Source organism: Spermophilus citellus, assembly GCF_964194105.1.
Source record: "Spermophilus citellus genome assembly, chromosome: 5".
Lineage (NCBI taxonomy): Eukaryota > Metazoa > Chordata > Mammalia > Rodentia > Sciuridae > Spermophilus > Spermophilus citellus.
The window spans coordinates 119,556,934-119,577,982 of record NC_138186.1 but is presented as its reverse complement, the minus strand read 5'-3'; the positions used below and the strand labels follow the sequence as shown (position 1 = coordinate 119,577,982).

Below are 21,049 nucleotides of genomic sequence, written 5' to 3'. Positions count from 1 at the left end.
TCCCCAGCCATCTCACCGCCTCAAAATAACACAATCACGAATCCAGTATTGATCATATCCTTAGTTTCTTTGTTAAATTGTTTTATTATATTTACATACATTCTAAAATGCAATTTTTATTTTACCTGTTCTTAATTTTAGAAAAGTGACATCAAACTATTAGTATTGTTTTAGTACTTAATATCTTTAACTTAATATTATATGACTGGAACTCATCCATTCTTTTAGACTATAATCTTCCTTTGTCTAAGTCTTGCATTTTATTTACCATCTTCCATTGATGGTGCATTTGGACTGCTTTTGTGTTTTCCTTGTTGTGAGTAGCAAAACATTTTTGTGCACATGTCCCTTTGTGCAGGGGCAGGGGCTTCTGCTGGGAACACCTAGAAGTGGAATTTCTGGTCCACAGGATAGAAGGGGTTAACTCCATAGTACAGTTGAATATTCTCAGGTAAGTGGGACTCTTAGTTTAGATTTAAATACCATCCTAAAAGAAAGTTGCTCCTCCAGAGATGAGTGAAGGGTTCTGGCTCAGTTATCCTCGGTAAATTTTTTTTATTACTTTATGAATCTCTAAATTAATAAGCTTCTCTAAGTTTTTTATTTTCTGAGGGAAGGCAAAACTTTGACCTGGGAAAGTGTTGGGGGCAATAACATATCTAGCAAAGTAAGCAAATTAGTTACCTTACACTGTTTGCAGAAATTGCCTTACAGACTTTTACAGATGCTTTATGAACCAAAATTATAGTGCTACCCTTCCACGCCAGTAAAATAGAACTGATTTCATTTTCCAAAAGGGATCCTAATACTGTATTTTTTAAATCCATGAATTTAGTTGTTCAGCTTTCTCTCTTATCCTTCCTGCCACTTCCCTTTCTCTTGCAGTTGTGACCATCTTTCCCCTTTGAAATACTCTTCTAATCCACTGTAGGCTTAGGAACTACTACCCAGGCCTGTTATAATTATGTATGACAAAGAGTAAATGGGTTCTAGAGATAGTCTGAAGGACTCTTTTCCAAGTAAAGTGAATTTCATGGGCTTTATAATGTAACTTACAAGGGTTAAAGGCCTCTTTTGCTCACTTCCTTGTTCTCAATTGTGTTTTGGGCAAGACAGTTTACTAAATGGAAAAATTCCAACTTCTTGATACTTTTGTATTTCTTGAGTGAAACACTTACCCAGCAAGACATGCCAAATGGCTACTAAAAACATGTCACTTGCAAATAAATATGTTATAGTCATTGTATAAAGGGTGTCTTTCAGGGTTTGGGAAGAAGCTGGAGAAATTCATAAAAATGATATATTTATTTTCCAATTTTCCACATATTTTAATATTATTTCCATATTTCTGTAAATGTTATTAGAGATGAAAAGAAACATAAAATAATGCTGTAATAGCAGTGAAAATAATTCCTAGGCCATAATTTTAGATCTACAGGCTAGAGTAGGTTTCAAAGAAAGCATAATGTGTTTGTTCATCTGTTTCAATTTATAGTTAGCTTTTTAGAGAAGCCAAATTTATCAGTGTATTTGAATAACCTTGGAGCATAACTTTTCCACTTGGTGACATGTGAAATAGTAGCTTTCAATGGAAATTAATAGATATCACTTAAAAGACAACTGTTTTATAAACCCAATCAGGATCAAAGTAGAAACAAAGTGAATTGTGTGATAATGTCTTAAAAGAATTCTGATCTAAGGTAATACTAAGTAAGTATGAAATTATTTTAACCCATTTTTAAAAGCCTGTGCATCTGTGGTTATTTTCACACTGGTTATGGAACTTGCCTACAATAAACTGCACAGATGTTTACTTTCTGGAATCATAGATGGTGTTAGGCAAAAAGCCCAGCACCCATTCTGCATGGCTTTCTCCTATTGCTCACTTCTGAATGAATTCTGTGAAATGATACATCAAAATGCTTTTACTAGAGAATGACATTTTTTTTCTATGCATGCAATTGCAAAAACATATTTCTTTACTTCCTGAGAAACCTCAATAGGTTTCTTGTGTAAAGAAAATGTTCTTTGGTCTAATAAGTGGAGAAATGCATAAAATCTTTCCTTTTGAGAGATTCACAATGCAATGAGAAGCTGTAAGAAGCACTGTAGTTTAATTTTTCTTAGCTTTGTTGAACCACTGTTCTGTAAGATACTGGTTTGTGAAATGCTGTTTTAGTAGAATCTATTGACTTGCCAATGGATGGGAAATGAGGTTCAAGGAAAAAATACAAGTAAAAATTAATGTTTGTATTTTGAGCCTGGAAAAATAGGAAGAATTGTTACTCTGTTGACAAGAAAGGAACCATAAATAAAGTTTCAGGTGGAGGAAATTATGAGTTCCATTGTGAGCTTACTGAGATTAATGTGAAGATCCTTTGGGGTTATAAAAGTCCAGAGACTGGAAATTCAGATATAGAGACATTAGAATGGTCCTGATGGGAGATGACAATTCAGCCACACACAGGAGCAATAATGAAGCCAGGGAAGTAGTTTAGATTGAGGGAAAAAAAATGATGCAAAACAAGGAAAGAATGCCAAAGGCAAAATTTCTCCCTCTATGTTGGGACCCCTCAGAAAGTTGAGAAGAGAAGGGGAGAAGGATGTGTTTTCAGAAGCCAAAATAAGCAAATCATGAGAAGAAAAAAAATGTTACACAGAGGTAAAATAAATTAAAACCTCAGGTAAGGTCATTGAATGTAGTGATTTAAGTAAACTGGGAACCTTCTAGAGAGCATTGTGGCATTATGATAATGACCAAAACCTATGGAAGCTCATGCAAGTGTACAAGGGATTCATTATATTAGTTGTGATAATAAATAAATGGAAAATTTAAATGTTCTTCAATAAATGAATGATTATATAAATCATGGCAGACCTCCCCTATAGAATGCCATACAGGCCTTAGAAACAATGAGTAAACTATGTGTGTACTAGAATAGAATGAAGCTCAAACTAATTTTTCTCTGTACTGTAAGTGAATCTGGAGTATCCCCCAAAGACCTTCGTATTGAAGGCTTGGTCCCCAACCTTTGGCAATATTGGGAGGTGATGAAACCTTTAAGAGGTAAGGCCTGGTGAAAGGAATTGGGACATGCCCTTGAAGTGAATATTAAGACCTTGGCACCTTCCCTTCTCACTCTGTCTTTCCTTCCCAGCTGCCTTGAGGTGAGCAGCATTGCTGCACCACATACTTCCCACCATGATATTCTGCCTTGCCAAGATCCAAAATCAATGGAGTCAGTTGATCACAGACTGAAACCATAAGCCAAAGGAAACCTTTGCTCCTTATAAGTTGATCATCTCAAGTATTTTGTCACAGTAATAGAAAGCTAACACAGGCATGAACCATGTACATTTTCTCACTTTTGTAATGCCTAATCCCTAGCATAGATGTGTGTCTCAATAAAGCAGGAGGCAATGTCACTTACAAGATTAAGGGCAGTGGAGAAGAACTGGCATCTGAGGAAGGATGAGAAAGAACGTCCAGAATGTGGACTCTAATTTTCAGCTGGAGACCATTCATCCCAACCACCCACATTCAAAATAGGTGAATAGGTAGACTTTGAGGCATTTGTGAATATTCTGTTAGGGTTAAAACCATGGACTGGTGTTATGTAGACAGCATGCTGTTCTGTGACATTCTTTGGCAATGCTGGACAGCCTATGAGCTGGAGTAGAACAAGGCAAAGTGGGTGGACAACAGACAAGATGGTGAGGGAAAGAGTGATTACTGCTGGAAAGTAAAAAGGGTTTCATAGCAACAAATGATAGAACAAAAAGCTGGAATCTGTTGGTTAATGAGAAAATTTCTGAACTCAGGAAAACAGCAATAAAATAAGAAGGCCGGCCTCTCACTGATGACCAACAGATTGGCCTTAGACTGAGTGAGTGACTCAAATGAGCAATAGATCATTGGATTGCTCCACTTTCTTCCAAAGAATCACAGCTTTGCTAATGTTAAGAATAGGTTAACTGAGTGGAAGTATTTCTCTAATTGTAGAAACAGTGCACCTTGACAAATAAAATGTGGAATCAAATTGTCCACTGGCTTCCAGAGTCTTGGGTTGGATTCTGACCTACCACTTTGAGTAGCAGTTCAGTCCTTCATAAATGCAGTGGCTGATTAAAGCTATTCTGGCAGTTGTTTCTGAAATAGTATCTCAGTCAATTGATCAATCTCACTCCAGCAGCCTGTTGGACTCAGCATTGGTATTGTGCCTTCTGCCCAGATCCAACTGGCTTTTCCCAGGCTATTGCTGGACATCCAGCCATAATTCAGTAATTCCATTACTCTGGTAATGGAATTGCCAGAGTAGAGGGTGGACCACAGTATATGGTATTGTCCACCATTCCAAGAAAGGATCAGAAGCAACTGTTTAAGTTATTAAAAGGGGTGGGAGTAGGGAGACGGAAAGCACAGACAATGTTCTTCTGATCTCAGTGTGATTGCTTTGTGTTTTAATGCTCCTGGCTTTTGAGTTTTTGTTTATTTTAATTTTTTTTCTTTTTATTATTTGTCCTTATGATTGTGTCACATGTAAACCAGAGGGTTGAGTTTGCTAGTGTCCTGCTTTAGCCATATGTGCTACTCAAAATTGCTTAATGGTCTTGGTTTCATAACTACTTCAGAGAATTAAATAAGAACGTTTTCCATGAAAGATTGTGTGAGTACTACATTACATAAAATCCGTGAGTAAACAAGGAAGCCACAGTTAAAAATTACGTACATACTGATCCCCCATGTTCCTCAACACCCTGCATACCAGCAAGTGTTTCTGTTTTTCACAGTCCAGCCAGGCTTCTATTTTATCTGGCCTTGGGCTTGGGGACTTCAATTTTTAGCTTTTCACCATTTGTAATTATACATTCAGGGTCTTCACAGATACTAAGAATAAGATGATTTCCTGCACAGAAAACAGAAGTTAAATGAAGGAAATGGAATTCAACTTCACTGAAATACTGTAACTCAATGTCTTTTTGAATAGCCCTGCAGGTGGATTAATGTCAGAACAGAACAACCATCCTGGTTGTCAAGTCACAACTTCCTGTTACGGTGTCCTGTGTAGTTTGCCTGGTCTTTTTCCATCTCCGGCACTACATGATTTGATGGCCTATTGTTCTAGGAAGCTATGTTATATGGCCGGTGAAGAGAAGGGCTCCATGATACAGGGTGAATTAGGGACAGGAGACATTCACAAATTCTTTTCCTTTTGTGGCCTCATGCAGCATTATTATTTTTTTTTAATCTGGACTAGAGTTCCGAATCTGGCAGAGTTTAAAGTTATAACTCATGTTTCTCTTCCCTTTGTTGCATTTGATTTGTTGCCTGAACTGTCCTCAGGCTTTTCTTAGGCACCTAAAATATAGCTTCAGGAATAAATGGCCAGACCCTAGACTTAATTATCTCAGTGTGAGAGGCTATAGAATAATGCTTTATGTGCTGCTTTCTGAATTATCCATATCTACTCCTGAATGACAGGAACAGTGAGTGTCTGGGAATTGTCCTTTCCTAGAATAGGACACCAGAATTTTGCATTGAGTGGGACCCCACACTCATTTTGTCTCACTTTTTATTTTGCAAAGGAGGAAAATGCAAACCCAAAGCTTAGGAGACTAGCTCAAGGCTGTGACGAGGGAGGGGAAGCCTTGGGATGACAACAAGCTTCCAGCCCCCGTCCTTTTGCTCTGTTCTAAGACCTCCGTGGAGCTATTCATCATCACTAATCTTAACACCAGGTTAAAAATTGCATTAGACCTTTTCCGGAGGCTATCCAACTAAATTAAGCATAGAAATGCAACAGGCCCATTTTTAGTAGCTGGCTGAAAGAAATGCTTATTTCAAGGTCTTTGGTATATAATCTTATTCACCCAAAAGATCTCTTCTCTGTAAGACTGAACCATGACAAGCCCAATCCTTAAATTCTCTGTGCTCAGATACCCCAGTTAATAAAGACAGAAATAGAACAAGCTTTCATTTTTATTCATTCACTTAAAGATGAGGTATGTCTCCTTCCAATAATGTTCTCCTTCTCTCCTCCTATCTTATCATCAGTTTCTAGTCATTTGTATCTTTATAGTCTAATAAATATTAATTTAAGAATGATAAGAAATGGAATTGTTTAACAAAATCTAATGGATAGGAATATTGAGACTTGTTCTTTGTGCCTTGCCACTTAGCTGTTCCTTTAACCATATCAAAGGCTGATAACTTCAGGAGCCAGGAGAAATGGGAAGAAATCACACCAAGCTTCAGGTTTCAAAATCAACCACTGGGTCCTGGTCTACTGCTCCCTACTGACACTTCATCAGCTTCAAGTTGGACATTGATGCTCACTCCATAGAGTTCTCAGGAGAGTTATTTAGGACCATCTAGGTGACCGCATTCTGCATACTCAAAAATGATGAAAAATTAGAACCAATGTGAAATGCCATAACTTAAAAAAACCTTTCATGAGTTACAGAGTTTGAATCTATGTCCCTGAGAATACCAGACAGGGAATTGGCCCCTAAAATATTGCCTATTCCCCTAGAAAACTCTGTTTGTTTACAAGCACTTATTCCTAGAAAGTTTTATGATTGGCTGAGTCTACAAATGGAGATTCAAATAGAGAAGTGAATCAATTAAGGACAAGATTCATACCTGAAATTACTTTGAATGGGGAAAAACCAAGTAATTAAGGCAGACTGGTTGGAGCCCTGAGTTATCTGGATGGTGCTAAGAATTAAGATGGGACCTGTAAGCAAGGGCTGGGTGTTGTCTTAGGTTCCTAATGAGACTGTAACCATGTAGCAGCAGTCTCCATGAGAAATGTTAGCAAATATTAAATGCCATGTTGATAATAAATTCTCTGTGACTATTAAGTTATAGCTTCTAAATATTAAAGTGACTGAAAAATGAAAAATACTTACTGCAGCATGCTATAGATAGCAGCAAATTCTATAAATTATGTAATCATCAACCTTCCTCTCTGTCTTCGAGTTTTCTCCAGAACATTAGGCATTACTATTATCAGTAATAATAATGGCATTTAAAGTTTATGGAATGCTATGTGAAAGCTATTTCTCAGGGAAATTTACACGTATGATCTTATTATCACAAAAACTCTGAGACAGGTATAGTCCACATGTTGGAGAACTTAATTCAGCAGTCTTGTGGTAAAGGTCTGAAAGCTTTACTAAACATGTGACAGCTAAAGTTTTGAGAATAAAACAACTTCCCAAGACCACATGGCTGATAAGTAGAAGAATGAACATAGGCTAGCTGAATCTGTAGCCTGGGTCTTTTAACAACTACTTTGAATTTCCCTTTTAAAAATGTCCACAGGCTGATGAAATTACAGAAGATAAATATGTCCTATATGCTGGTTTTGCTTTCATGATGACTTTCTTCAGATGACCAGCCTCCCTGCCCAGAAAACCACCTCCTTCTTTTTCACTCTTCACAATCTCTTTCAAAATCATATTTTTAAAATTCCTACTGTTCCTATATCAGAATCATTTTGGTTGTTAGGAACAGAAAATCTAACTCAACTTGGCAATAGAGGGTATTTATTTCTTGGCCCATTAAATTGGCAAATTCAGGACTCTACAGCTAAATGACATCTTCCAGGACCCTTTTTCTTCCTCCCCTTTCATGCTGCCCTTTACAGGGTTAGTTTCTCTGAAAGATGGCTTTCTTTAGGACTGCCAATGACTCCAAGGGCAACAGAGTCCCTCTCCCACATACAAGAGACAAAAAGCTGTCTAATTCTTGAATCTCTGTCCAAAGAAGAAACTCTTTTCTTCTCAGAAGACTTCAGCAAACCTATTCTTCCAAATGACTCTTGCAACATTGGTCATGATACCATTACTGAAGCCATAATTGTGCAACAGGATGAAGTGGGATTTCACCAGGTAGGTCTGATCCCAACACTCCACACTAGAGCAGTGAGACACTAGCACAGGAACTATATGGAGGAGATATGATGGATCCAAGGAAATAAATGCAGGTACCAGGAGCTCCCTGCCAACTGTCCACTCAAGTTCTTACCAGCACCACCAGAGTCCCAGCATGCCAGTGTAAGAACAAGTCTAGAGATTGCCAGAGAAATTTGTCTATATTGAAAGATGAAAACCTTCGTTTCATAGGTTGTTTTGCTAGTAAAAAACTGCAGGGATTGAAATCCCTAATAGCATCATAATTATTCATCTTTACACACACATAATTTTTTAATTTTTTTATTTTGGTACTGGGAATTGAATTCAGGGGCACTCGACCACTGAGCCACATCATTTTTCAATTGTTCAATAAAAGTGGCTTTGGGAGGTGATTTAATGGGAACGATTTTCTTTTTGTTAAATAAAGGAAACATGCAATTTACTTGAGAGACACATAATAATGTCAGGGCAGGTCTCTTAAGAAAACAAACGAGGACAAAAGAGAAGAAGAGAAAAGGAAAAGAAAACAAAAAGTGAAAGAGGGAAGAGAAACAGCTGTTACTGGGTTATTTAGAAATCATCAAAATAATCAATGTAGACCCTGGGCCAATCATTCGTGAACTTTACCAAAGTACGAAGTATGAAGTGTGTGATAGATAGAATTGCTATGCTATCTCCTAGGAATTACTCCTAGGAGAACACCTTCTGTAGCCAAGAAGCCAGTGTGTTGTGGCTTGGTAAACTCTTAACACAACTATCAAATGTTGCTTTCTTTCCTAGCCTACTACCCTCCCATCGAATGACTCCACTCAAGATCAAACTTACCTCAGTTAGCAAGGATATAGTGATTTTACAACTAGGATATTTGTGCTTCATCTGGATTAACCCAGGGATGGGAAGTTGTGTTCAGAAGATACAGTGACAGTTATAAGTAATATTCTGTCCTTGTCACCTGAGGCCTAGACTATTACTGCAGCAATCTCCTGGTTGTTCCTTTAGTTTCTCTACTCCATTGCATACTTCACATCTGTATCTGATCAAACCCTGTGAACTTCCTTGTGATTCTCTCTTTCTCTTTAATTATTGAACTGTAAAGAAACCAGGCAATACCTACCTTGTCTTTATTATCTTTAATTATTGAACTGTAAAGAAACCAGGCAATACCTACCTTGTCCTTATTATCTCCCATTTTCCACCTAAACCTACTCAGTTCAGTGCTCAGCAATCTGTCCACTTGCATTTGCCTGAACAAGAAAGTATTTTCCAACCCCTAAGACAGCCTTTGCTGTTCCATTCACCCAAAATCCCTTTCCCCACGCACCTCTCCCACCAATCTTCCCAGACTAAATTCCTTTATGTGTGTGGAAATCCAACTCAAATCTCTAATGAATTCTCTTTTCATTGAACACAAAGAGATCCTCTCCTGTTGTAATCCAGAAGAGAAATGGATTTGTGCTTGTCCGGGTACTTAGTGACTTGAATTGCAGGTACTAGGGTTCATGCTATAAATCTCCTTCATTGGGTTATAATGATGACATACAGTATTACCCCGTTTAAAAAAAAAAAAACTTGGGGGCTGGGGTTACGGCTCAGTGGTAGAGCACTCGCCTTGCATGTGCAAGGCTTTGGGTTTGACCCTCGGCACCACATTAAATAAATAAATAAATAAATAAATAAATAAATAAATAAATAAAGTTATCATGTACAACTACAAAAAAATATTTAAAAAGTTTCTTCATTGTTTACTATATATTATGGGTAAATGATGATGTAAAAACAAGTATGTTTTACCACTTCCAGATTATATATTTGTTATTTATTTTTATTAATTTATTTTAATTGGTGTATTATAGTTATTCATAAAGTAGGATTCATTGAGATATTCATATATGTGCATAACATAGAAAAACAAGTATTTTTAAAAGAATAGTATAAGAAAATAAAAAAGGATATTAGAGCTTTAAACATAATTCAGGGCACTATAGAAAGTACTGACAGGAACTTAAAGCAATCCAGTCTCCCTTCATGCTTTTAAGAGACAATGATCCTTTTTCATTGACTAGGTTGACAATCCAAACTGCTATATAATATTGACATAAATAAATATATGTCAAAAAGGAAAAAAAAAGAATAGTGTTAGAACCTGAAAAATATCTCATTTTTTAAAATGTCCCAAACCAAGCTTTTCATCATTTTAATTATCCCTGACTTGCTTTTCCCATAGTCCTTTCCATTTTAATAATTGAAAATCCATCCATCATTCAAGCCTGCTGAGGGCAAAAACATGTACATCAGCTTTGAGTCCCTAAGCAACACCTACCTCGATCACCTCTCACCTATATTTTTGCAGCAGGTGTTGATAGTCTCCCTGCATCCCCACTCACCTCTTTCCCTATTATCTTTTCTCCAAATAAAGACAGAATAAGTCAGATCATATAATTTCTCTGTATAAAACCCTCCAAGTGCTTCCCAGCTGACTCAAGTCCAATCTTTGTAAGTATCTCTAATGTCCTGTATAATTGACCCCACACAGCCCCCCTACCTTTCTGACTTGATCTCTTCACTGCCATCATTTCATTCTAGCCTCTCCTCAAAAGGCAAGCACTCTCCTCTGTTCTGTCACCTAGTTTCTGTTTTTCCCCTCTGACCTACTCTTCTACTCTGAGAGCTGCCTGGCTTCCTCCTTAGCACCTTCCCATCTCTGCCAAAATCTTGTCAGTGTGGCCTCCCTGATGGTCCAATTTAAAATAGATTCATCACCTTCCCCAACTTGCACATACTCTGTCCCCTTTTCCTGCTTTATTCTTCACCAAGGCAATTACCATTTGACATAACTCTCTATTTCATTTACCTAATTGTTTGTTCTCTATTGCTCTTCTCACTTTCATTAGAATGTAAACTCCATGAAGCCAGGAATTTTTGTCTTATTTCTTCTTTGATGCAGAGTCTAGAAACGTGCAGCTTGCAAAGTATACATTTTAAAAATATCTGTTGAATGGGTGGACGATGAATAATCAATCTTTAAATTCAGAGTGTTAATTATTCAAGGAAAAAGGATGTTGCTTTAGTCAGATTTTTCTGCCACTGTAACCAAAAGAACAATTATACGGGGCTAGAGTTGTGGCTCAGTGGTAGAGCACTTCCTTGCATGTGTGAGGAACTGGGTTTGATTCTCAGCACCACATATAAATAAGTGAATAAAATAAATGTCCATCAACAACTAAAAAAAAAAAAAACAATTATAGACGAGGAAAAAAACTCATGGTTTCAGAGGTCTCAGTTCATAGATGGCCAACTTCATTCCTTGGGTGAGGCAGGACATCATGGCAGAGAGTGTGTGAAGGAAAGCATCTCAGGACACAGAGAGATAGCTCCACTGTCCAGAGACAAAATATATATCCGAAAAGCATGCTCCTCAGTGACAGACCACCTCCAGCCACGCCCTACCTGCCTACATTTACCACTCAGTTAATCCATATCAGTGGATTAATACACTGATTAGGTTAAAGCTCTCATAACCCAATCATTTCACCTCTAAACTTTTTTCCATTGTCTCACACATGAGATCTTGGGGGATACCTCATATCTAACCAAAAGCATTCACAGAATAGATGATGATTTGAAAATCTTTCTCTCGAAAGTCTGGATCTACATTTTTTTCCTTTTAGAACCAGATCAGTTTCTCACTTGCAGGAAAAGCAATAAGTCTATTTCGATTCCAAACTAAAACAATGTGGAATTTTGAGGCATTATTATGGTTATGCCCTACTTGCTTTAGAAATATTTTTTTCTAAAATTAGTTGATTTCCTAAAGTGAGCATGTTTGGCATACGTTTTCTAGAGAGTAATGGAAGGGAGGCACTGGCTTATAGAGCTTTCGAGTTAAAATATTACACATTCATTTCTGTAGCTTCTCACAAAAAGCAGGTTAGATCAGACTTAAAGCCCTCCATCCTGCTCATGTACCCACTATGGTGACAGCAATATTTCTCTTAGTGAACAGTCTCTTTGTGGAACTGAGAGTGAGGTGGGTGCGGGGTTACAAGAAGACAGTTTCTCAGTGCTTCTCTTTTGAATGTTGTCCAATTCTTCCTAATTATATCATTTCATTATCACGTCCCAGGAGCTTCTATTTTTATATTGATTTTATTGCTGAGCTAATTGATGTTGACACCTGCTATTCTCCTTGAACACATTACCAGGAACATCAATAACTTTCTTTTTGCATTGATGAAGTAATCATCCTATTAAACCTGAAGGGCTGACTGCAGCACAGGCAGGTCAATAATCCTTGTTAGGACCATTTTCTATCATCTGTGTTTCATTCATTAGGCCAAACTACGAGCATCAGGATGTCTTTATTGCTACTATCGTTCTCAAATGCTAAGTCCCCCTGTTTGTGGGTACAGTCCTTGTCCTCAGGGCTAACACAGCCTACTTGAAAAGAAAAGGTTTTCCTGGCCTCCTAACTCATCTCTCAACTTGCCCTCCAGTGGAGGCTGCATCCTCACAAGATGATCCTCCTTAAATGCAAATTTGAATGTGGCATTGAAAGTCACAGTACCATATTGGAGTCACACTGATGTGGAGAAAAAGTTAAAATTATTATGTCCCTTAGATTTATTTTTATAAAAATATAGAAAAATGCAAAATGGGCAAAACATACAATATATGTAAAAACGTGAGTATATAAAATATATATAAAATATAAAATTAGGCTAAATGCATTCATATAGATACAACAAAAGTCTGAAGGTATTTGCAGCAAAACATTTTCAGTGTTATGAGTTATTGCCCCCCAATGGTATGATTCCTTGTGACTATTATTTCTTCCTTTTTCAGTATCTGTGATTTCCAATTTTAGTACAATTATTCCATCTGGTACATTTTTAATTCTTTGAATACAAATATGACCACCATATCATTGCTAGGCTTAAATTTTTTCACTTAAAGCAACAATTTTTTGATAAGATCAAGCAGAGAAGTAAGTGCAAGCTATCCCCTACCATGAGGGCTCTAACTGATCCCCAGGTAGCAGAGAAAATCAGGTGACTTTTTCTGCTAATTCTCCTCTGCTCCCAGACAGAGATTCTCCTTCATGAGCAACACTGATGGAAGTCTAGACCACTGTGAATAGGATTCATAGTAAGAGTGCTAGGAGATGGATGAAGCCTTTTGAAAATGATTCTTGCTCCCATTAGTTTGCTCAAGATTTTGTTCAGGGTATAAATATTATAAATAGCTCCCTAGTGCTCATATTTGCACAGAGTATCCTCTGTGGCATGTGGGGCCTGGACTGAAGGGCAGTCTGAGAGGCCAGTGGGGGACTGGAGAGGTACTTTCTTCCTATGCAGGCTCAGTGAAAATCACATGACTTCCTGCCCTTCCAGTGACACCACTGCATCATTCCTCTTCATAAGCTTTTCTCCACTCCTGGAACTCAGTGCCTCCCCTGCCCTATCTGTTAAGACTCTGCACAGTTGCCACCTTCTTCTAGAACTTTCCCTGACTTCCCCCAGCTGCATCTGAGTAAAGCCTTGTTCTATTAGTTATTATTAGCAGTTTGTCCAGACTTCCCCTCTGAACGCCTGATAATCACTTTGCGTTCCTTACAGAGTCTCCTTATATCTGGCCCATACAACCCTTGACTCTTTAACAGGGCCATGATTTGACTACTTTATTCTTAGCATCTGAACTTGAGATTTCATAGTATTCAGTAAATGCTAATTAAGTAAATAAATATGCAGATGGATGGATGGATAGATGGTGGATGGTAAAGAATACAGATAAAATATGCTCCAAGCCAAATAAGGCTGTGACAGAAAAAGAGGCACATTAAATAGAGCACATACCATCCACATCCTGAATAAAAACTTGAGAAAACTAATGCTGGAAAAACAGCTTTTAAAAAACCTCATCCATCTCTGAGCTCTCTTGCTGTGTTGCTCCTCCTCAGACTGTCTGAACTTCCACCAGGGCAGTTCATGAAGGAGAATCTCAGTATAAGAGGAGAGGAGAGGAGTATTAGCAGAAAAAGAGACACAATCTTACATTTTCCATTCCTACTACAGGATTACCAATTAGAGACCTCACAGGAGGGGGTAGCTCAGCTCCTGCTCACTTCTCTGACCAACATCATCATGAAATTATTGTCACTAGTACACAGTTCCCACAACAACCCTCTTGTCTAGTTATGTCAAGATTAGCACCTACAAATCCAAAATAGCATCTGACGCAACTTTCTATTTACAGAAGGGCACATGGGATGTGTTAACAACACCCTCACTGGATCCTTGGATGCTGAGAATAGGCCCAACAGCCAAGGGATAGGCAGCCTTGATATTTACCTTCTGATAACTGCACTGGGGGACTCATCAGGGAATTTTAAAACTTTCTTTTGATAAAGCCTAAAAACCACCAGGTCTGCTGTTGCCAGAACTAAAACTAGCTTGGTCTGGTTTGGGAAGCAACAAGAAGTCTGGCAGTTAGTTGGAAGGTGTGGGGTCCTCATCGTGCACAACCTGGCTTGGTATACTTGGATAAGCCATTTCATCTCATAGCCTTCCTGAAATTCCTTGCTTTCTGCTGTGCTTTGAAGGTGATGGATCAGCACTCCTTTGATTCTGGGGAAGGTAGGAGTCCCACCAGAGGTAATGGCCACCATAGTGCTTGGCAAATATTCATCCTCAATCCCAGGAAAAAGAGAGAGGAGAAGAGTTATGCTTTTAAAGTAGAAGCACTGGAAATGCTCTCCAGTTGTACTTTTAGCAAGAATAAAATCCTCCTACCCTCAGGCCTTTGGTGGTCTGGGGGTGGGCCTTTGGTAAGGAGATAACTCCCTTTGTTCTGCTACCTTCAACTTGTGGTAAAAGACTCATCCATGACCTCTCCTTGCCCGTCTGTCCCATCACTCTACGATCCATGACAGCCTCACTGAATGGTTGATACATGGAGAAGCCCAATAGCAGTCAGAAATGGGAACGGCTATTCTCAGCAAATGGGAGGTTACTCAAGCCACAGGTAAATAAACATGGTTGCTTATTTTAGAAATAGTGTGTTCTTCTTTAAGTCTTGAAGATATTATATAATCAAAGAGTTATTACGTGAGCAGTCAATGTTAGTATAGTATTTGCTTCAAAAATAGTAATAGTGCCTACAGAAAGATAAGGAAAAATTGGGGGAAGAATATATTTAATCAAAAATAAGATCCCAGATGAATATACAACTATCCTCACAGCTCGGGCCTTCTTTCAGAACTTGGACACTCCCTGCTGGACAGGAAGAAGAGCTCTTAGGTCAAATTAAAAAGTGTACTGATTAATTGACAGCTAATGATGAAGAGGATATAATCCTTCAGAAAACAAATATGGACAGATTTGGTGTACTGCAGTGATAGAATATTAATCACTAATATTTTAATTAATATTATTATTATTATTAAATTTTTTAAAGGAAGATAGAACAGGATAATTGAGAATTATTATTTCTCCTCAGAGTCTGGTCATCTTGTCACCCAATATAAATCTCTCAAAGAACCAACCAAACCAAGCATATATTTTTAAGCACTTTCACTTAATTTAGTAGGTTAAGCTGTTTATATGAAAGATGACCACAATTTAGTGTAATGGTTCCTTTCATTACTATTTTTATATTTTCAAATTAAAACATTACAAAAAAACTCTGGAATCTATGAGAATTCATTTTGTTTTGTCAGGCTTTGGCTATTTTATAATTTAAAATCAGGGTCCTTACTGTTAACAAGCAAGGCTTCCTGCCCCATGTATACAGGGCACCTATCTGCTATATCACACCAATAAGCTTTAAGGAATGTAGGCCGACAAGAAAAGAGGACACACAGTTAAATGTGTCTCCCAGATCAGTTGGTGGTGAAGGAACTTAAGCAGCCAGGGTAAAGGGATATAAAGGGCTAAGTGGTTGTAATGGGAGTCTTGCTGGGAGAGTCCATACCCGCTCCACAGGTCCAGGTGAATTTGTGCATAACTCCTGTTCATCTCACAACTGTTGACAGCACCCCTCACTTCTAATCTAAGTCCACTGGACTTGTTCTCATTCCTTAGCAATACTCCTTAGAGAGTTTTGGTTCCACTTGCTTCTCAAGGACAGCTTAGATCAAGTCCTACAGTTCTGTTTCTGAATCCTGAAAAAGCTTGAACAGTTTTTAGGAACAGGGAAGTTGATATTTTATGTCTTAGATTCGTTACCATGAGACTTAACCTAGACCATAGTACCATTTACCCACTGCCAAATAGCAAGACTGGCTTCTTGGGATTATTATTAAGATAAAATTAAAGGAGATAATTTATATGAATTTTGGCATGGAAGAGTCACTCAAAAGTGGGAGAATTTAATTCTCTTGCCTCTTAACTTTTCATTTTTTTGTGTGTGAGTTTCTGTGTAATATAGACATAAAGGGGAGCTTTAGTCCAGGAGGCCCTGATTCAAATTTCAACTCAGCTTTCCAGCAGCTGGGTGGCCTAGGGAAAATGTCCTGGTCTCTCTGAACCTCTCTTTTTTCTTCTATAAAAAGGAAATAATAGGAAATAATAGACTTCTTTGCAAGAATGCTATGAAGTCTACAAATTACATATACCAAATATCCGGCATATGTTAAGTACAGAATACATGATTGTTCTGTTTATCCTTAGACAAAATACCTTGCTCTATGAAATGAAGCTAATGATTAGGTTTCAGAAAGATGCTTTATTGCATGACTATCTGTGATTTCAGATTCCTAGAATCTTACCTGGATGTTATTTTATGGTTGTCTCATCTGGACATTTTTAAGCCACTTTTGGGTCTTGTGGAAATATTTAAAGCTTCGTCATGAAGGCAATGTAAACAAAGACACCTATCAACTGCAGGCCACTGACCCACCCACAGGGGCACCCTGGAATAATTATAGCCCAACTTCTACCAGAGTCTTGGAAAGGTTACATGACGCAGACAGATGTAGTAGGCATGAGATTACAGGCCAAGAGGAAGAGGTCGGGTTTGTGGGCAGTATATTTGACAAGCTCATACACTACAAGCCTTGTTCCGGGTCCCTTACAAAGCACCTCTTTAGGATGAAAACAAGATGTTCTTTGTAAATAAAAGTTCATGCATTTGAGTAATGAAGTCATTTTCCAGTGCTGCAGCAAAAGATATTCTTCTCCTAAGCCCTCTGGGTGAAGACTGCTAGGAAGAAGCAGGGTGGTGGGCAAGACTCAAGACAAGATACTAGCACAAAGCATAGCAGTCCGTCTCTAGAAAATGACAAACCTTGCTCAAGAAAGTGGGCACCCTGCCCCTCTGTCTCCTAGGATCATCTACCACTGGCTCCTACCCCTGGAATCCTTTTTCCACCCACTTTCCTGCAAACTAGCCGGGGCCACATAAAAGATCTATATAAATATAGATAAGACATCTGGCACCTGGACTAAATAAATAAGAGATGTGAGGAAGCATTGCAAATTCTGAATATTCATCTGGAGCCCTTGGAGGGGCTCCAAACTGAGAGGGGAGGGGAGGCCACAAGGAGAGGCTGGACCTCAGTGTCTGAAAAGCCAACTTAGAGTGGGAGGGACTGGAAGTGGAAGGTGAAAGGGAGTGGTGAGAATGAGTGTGGGAAGGAAGCCAGAAGAGCCAGCGCAGTCCTCCGTCCTGGCCGCCGAGCGCGCTGGCGGGTCGCACCCCCAGTCCCGTCTTTTGATGCTGGGCTTTAAGCTCCGTCCATCTGTAGGTTCTTGAACCAAAACCTCCTCCGGGGCGCCTGTAGTGGGGGGGGGGTGGGGTGGGGAGAGACCGAGTGAGACAGAGTGAGGGAGGAAAAGAAGGGAGATCAGAGGGAGAAAGAAAAACTCTGGCTAACTTTCTCACTCTCCCTTTTTGCCCCCCTCCAAATTTGCTGATTGGGCTGCCTGGCGTCCCAACATCTGGACCCAGAGACGGTAAATTACCAGACAGCAGCGCACCCCGTGGGGACCGGAGAAGACCAACAGTTCCAGAGTCCCGGAAAGCGCTGTTAGATGTCCGCGGGGAGATGGCTTTGAGCTCAGCCTGGTGCTCAGTCCTGTCTCTGTGGCTCCTCTGGGGTGTTGCCTGTTCCAGCGCAGCGTCGGGGGACGACAACGCCTTTCCTTTTGACTTCGAAGGGAGCTCAGTGGTCGGCAGGCCTGAGACGAGTGAGCCCCGCATGGCTCTGGGACGCCTGCCTCCTGCTGCCGAGGTACAGTGTCCCTGCCATTGTCACCCTGCTGGGGCACCTGCGCCCCGCGGGCTGTGCCACAGTATTCTCTCATATTCATTCTCTCTCTCTCTCTCTCTCTCTCTCTCTCTCTCTCTCTCTCTCTCTCTCTCTCTCTCCTTTCCTCCCTCCCTCCCTCTTTCCCTCTCCCACTGCCTAGACTAGAACAGTTCAGAAACTTGAAATAGAGAGTTCCACATTGTAAGTTGGGTTTGGGTGTTATGAGTTACAAGTTGAGGCTTTGGAACATGTCTATTCAAACTGACAAAAGTGCATGTGTCCTTCATGCTCTGAGTGGGTCTGTTAGACTCATCTAGGACTGTAGCAAACACATCAGTGATTTTATTTATTATTATTATTATTATTAATGCTTTTTTTACGTCCCAGTGGTCATTTTTGTCAAGCCACAGTTCTTAATGTATGTGCCCCGCGTCACTGCCTTCCTGCTCCTCTGCTCTTGGGACAAGGGGAACATAACTTTTTTCCTCTCAGGACTTAACTTTTTGACTAAAATTAAACAAAAGGTCTGTACAGAGAGGAGTGAAGGGTTAAGTGGGAGGTAATGGGCCATCAAAGAAGTTGTTAGGAAACTACAGAGCAGATACCTTAAATAGAAATAAACCATTATATTCCAGAAGCAAGACTAAATCAAGTCCCATCCCTGAAATTAAAATGATCAATATATTCCATTGGTAATATGATATATATTCAAATTATAGTTGCTGCTTGAATACCTTACAATAGCTTTTAAGTTGAAAACATAACCAAAGCATGGAAATTTGGTGAAAGAGAATGACTCCAGAGTAAATGATTTAAGAGCCCCCTGAGCTCAGACAGACAACAGTATGTCCAGTGCGTGGGAGATACTTAATAGGAGGAAAATGAAGTCACCTAAGTTCATGGGAAAGGAAAGAGCAATTGGCCTAACAAAACACACACACACCATATCCTATATCTATGGTTACAGTAACCATTCAACTAAAATAGTTGAGTGGAGTGGAGTGAAGCTATTTCTAACATCACTGAAGTCTGTACTGTTGCTCTTAATTCTACCAATTGTTAACATAACTGTAGTTATTAATTATTGATTTAAAAAAATAAAAAGATGCATGAAGATGATCCTTCTTCAGAGTAAGCCCTACTCACAACCCCCACCACTTAGGAGGAGAGTAGATACAGCCCTTACACCCAGCTCTTGTTCTGGTGCAAAACATAACCTCCCTGAGAAGGAGAAGGACATGGCTTTTGGTCAGCTTCACTCCTAGACACTTGGGAAAGGCTAGACCAGGACAGACTCCACACAATGGGACAACATTGCTTCTCTGCAGTCTTGGAATTAATCCTGGTGAAGCTTTATCTTCACCTGTTGCTTTGAGCATGGAAAGTCCCTGAATGAAACGCTTGACTAGGATTGGCAGATAGAACACAACATGCCTAGATAAATTTGAATTCCAGATAAACAATGGATAAATTTGGGGTCATATCCCAAATATTGCACAGGACATATGTATATTAAAAAGTTTATGTGAAATTCAAATTTATCTAGGAATCTTTTTTCCTAATAAATCTAATATAACTTTTTGTAATTCTCAATCCATAAAATATTAAGAAAATAATTATTTTGAGTATTAGAGTACCTTAAAATTAATGTTGGACAGGGGTGTAGTTCAGTGGTAGAGTGCTTGCCTGCCTAGCATGCATGAGGCCCTGGGTTCAACCAAAAATAATTAATTAATTAAATGTTGAGACTCAGCAATGTCATAATGCTCATGTGTTCCACAAAATAATAAATAGGAAAGTAGCCCAACAAATTGTTTTAGATTTCAGGCTGTTAGACTGATGGTCCCAAGTTTAAATCTCAAACTCCTTGACCTTGGGCAAATTATAGTTGCTCAAAATGCATATCAAGAAACTGATTGAGGCTTAGAGAAATTATTGATATCTACTTTATATCTCATATTTATTATAATAAAGTTATATAAAATATAGACAGAATGCTTAACTGGTGCCTGATATGCTATAAATATTTTATACTTGCTGAGTTATTATAAAAATACATAGATGATTAGATTAAATGAAATCCTTGTTTGGGAATATTTCTTAGAACTTTATTTTTATGATACTATTTTTCTTAATACTATTTATTAATATTACATGTATGTAATATATAATATCTTCCTTTGTTGTATCCTTCCAATTAGAAAGAATGTCCCATAGTATGTTAAATACGTAACATTATCAGAGTCTAGTAGGTTCAAAATGCCAATTGAGGCCTTCGGTTTAAGCAAAAAAAAAAAAAAAAAAAAAAAAAAAAGATATTAGTCATTCCCAGAAGGTCAAAGTATATGGTGTAGAAAGGGTGGGATTGAAGTAATTATGTTCCCAGTGCATAGTTTCACATAATGCCTCCGGTTAGCCTGTGGTCCCAAGGCGATTCTCGGCGCCCCACCATTAGGTTTCCCATGCTCTTTATAGCTAGTAAGCAGATCTTAAACCAAATACATTTTGGAGACTTAATGACATGTCATAACCACTTCACTGGATTGCATCAGGGGATTGTGTGTGTGTGTGTGTGTGTGTGTGTGTGTGTGTGTAGAGAGAGAGAGAGAGAGAGAGAGAGAGAGAGAGAACATGGACACATTATTCAAGGAAGAACTTCAAAATTCAGATGGGAAGGTATTCTAAAAATGCATTCTCTTTATTTGAATTGAATTTTTGTGAATGGTTATTCCTCAAATCTCCTTCAAAGGGAAGAAAGAAAATAACTAAAGGGAGCATGGAGCCATGGGAGGTGCTTGTGCTTGGCTGAAGGCCTTCCTGAGCTCCTTCCCAGCACCTCCACAGTGGGGCTGTGTCTGCTCCATCCCTGGGTGCTTGGCCCAA

The 21,049-nt window shown here is 38.8% G+C and overlaps 1 protein-coding gene across 3 annotated transcripts in view; it reads left to right on the top strand.

Annotated features, from left to right (window-relative positions):
• Positions 1–17,532: 17,532 nt before the first annotated feature.
• The window catches only part of LAMA4 (laminin subunit alpha 4), a 147,788-nt gene continuing 144,271 nt past the window's right edge, over positions 17,533–21,049 (top strand). For 2 of the 3 annotated variants that reach the window (XM_081294261.1, XM_081294260.1), the window contains exons 1-2: positions 17,533–17,658; positions 17,866–18,148. In XM_081294261.1, the coding sequence (XP_081150387.1) occupies positions 17,963–18,148 (186 nt within the window). In that variant the 5' untranslated portion in view covers positions 17,533–17,658; positions 17,866–17,962. Of the gene's footprint in view, positions 17,659–17,716; positions 18,149–21,049 lie in introns of those variants that run through there. The other variant, XM_081294262.1, reaches the window with a different exon arrangement.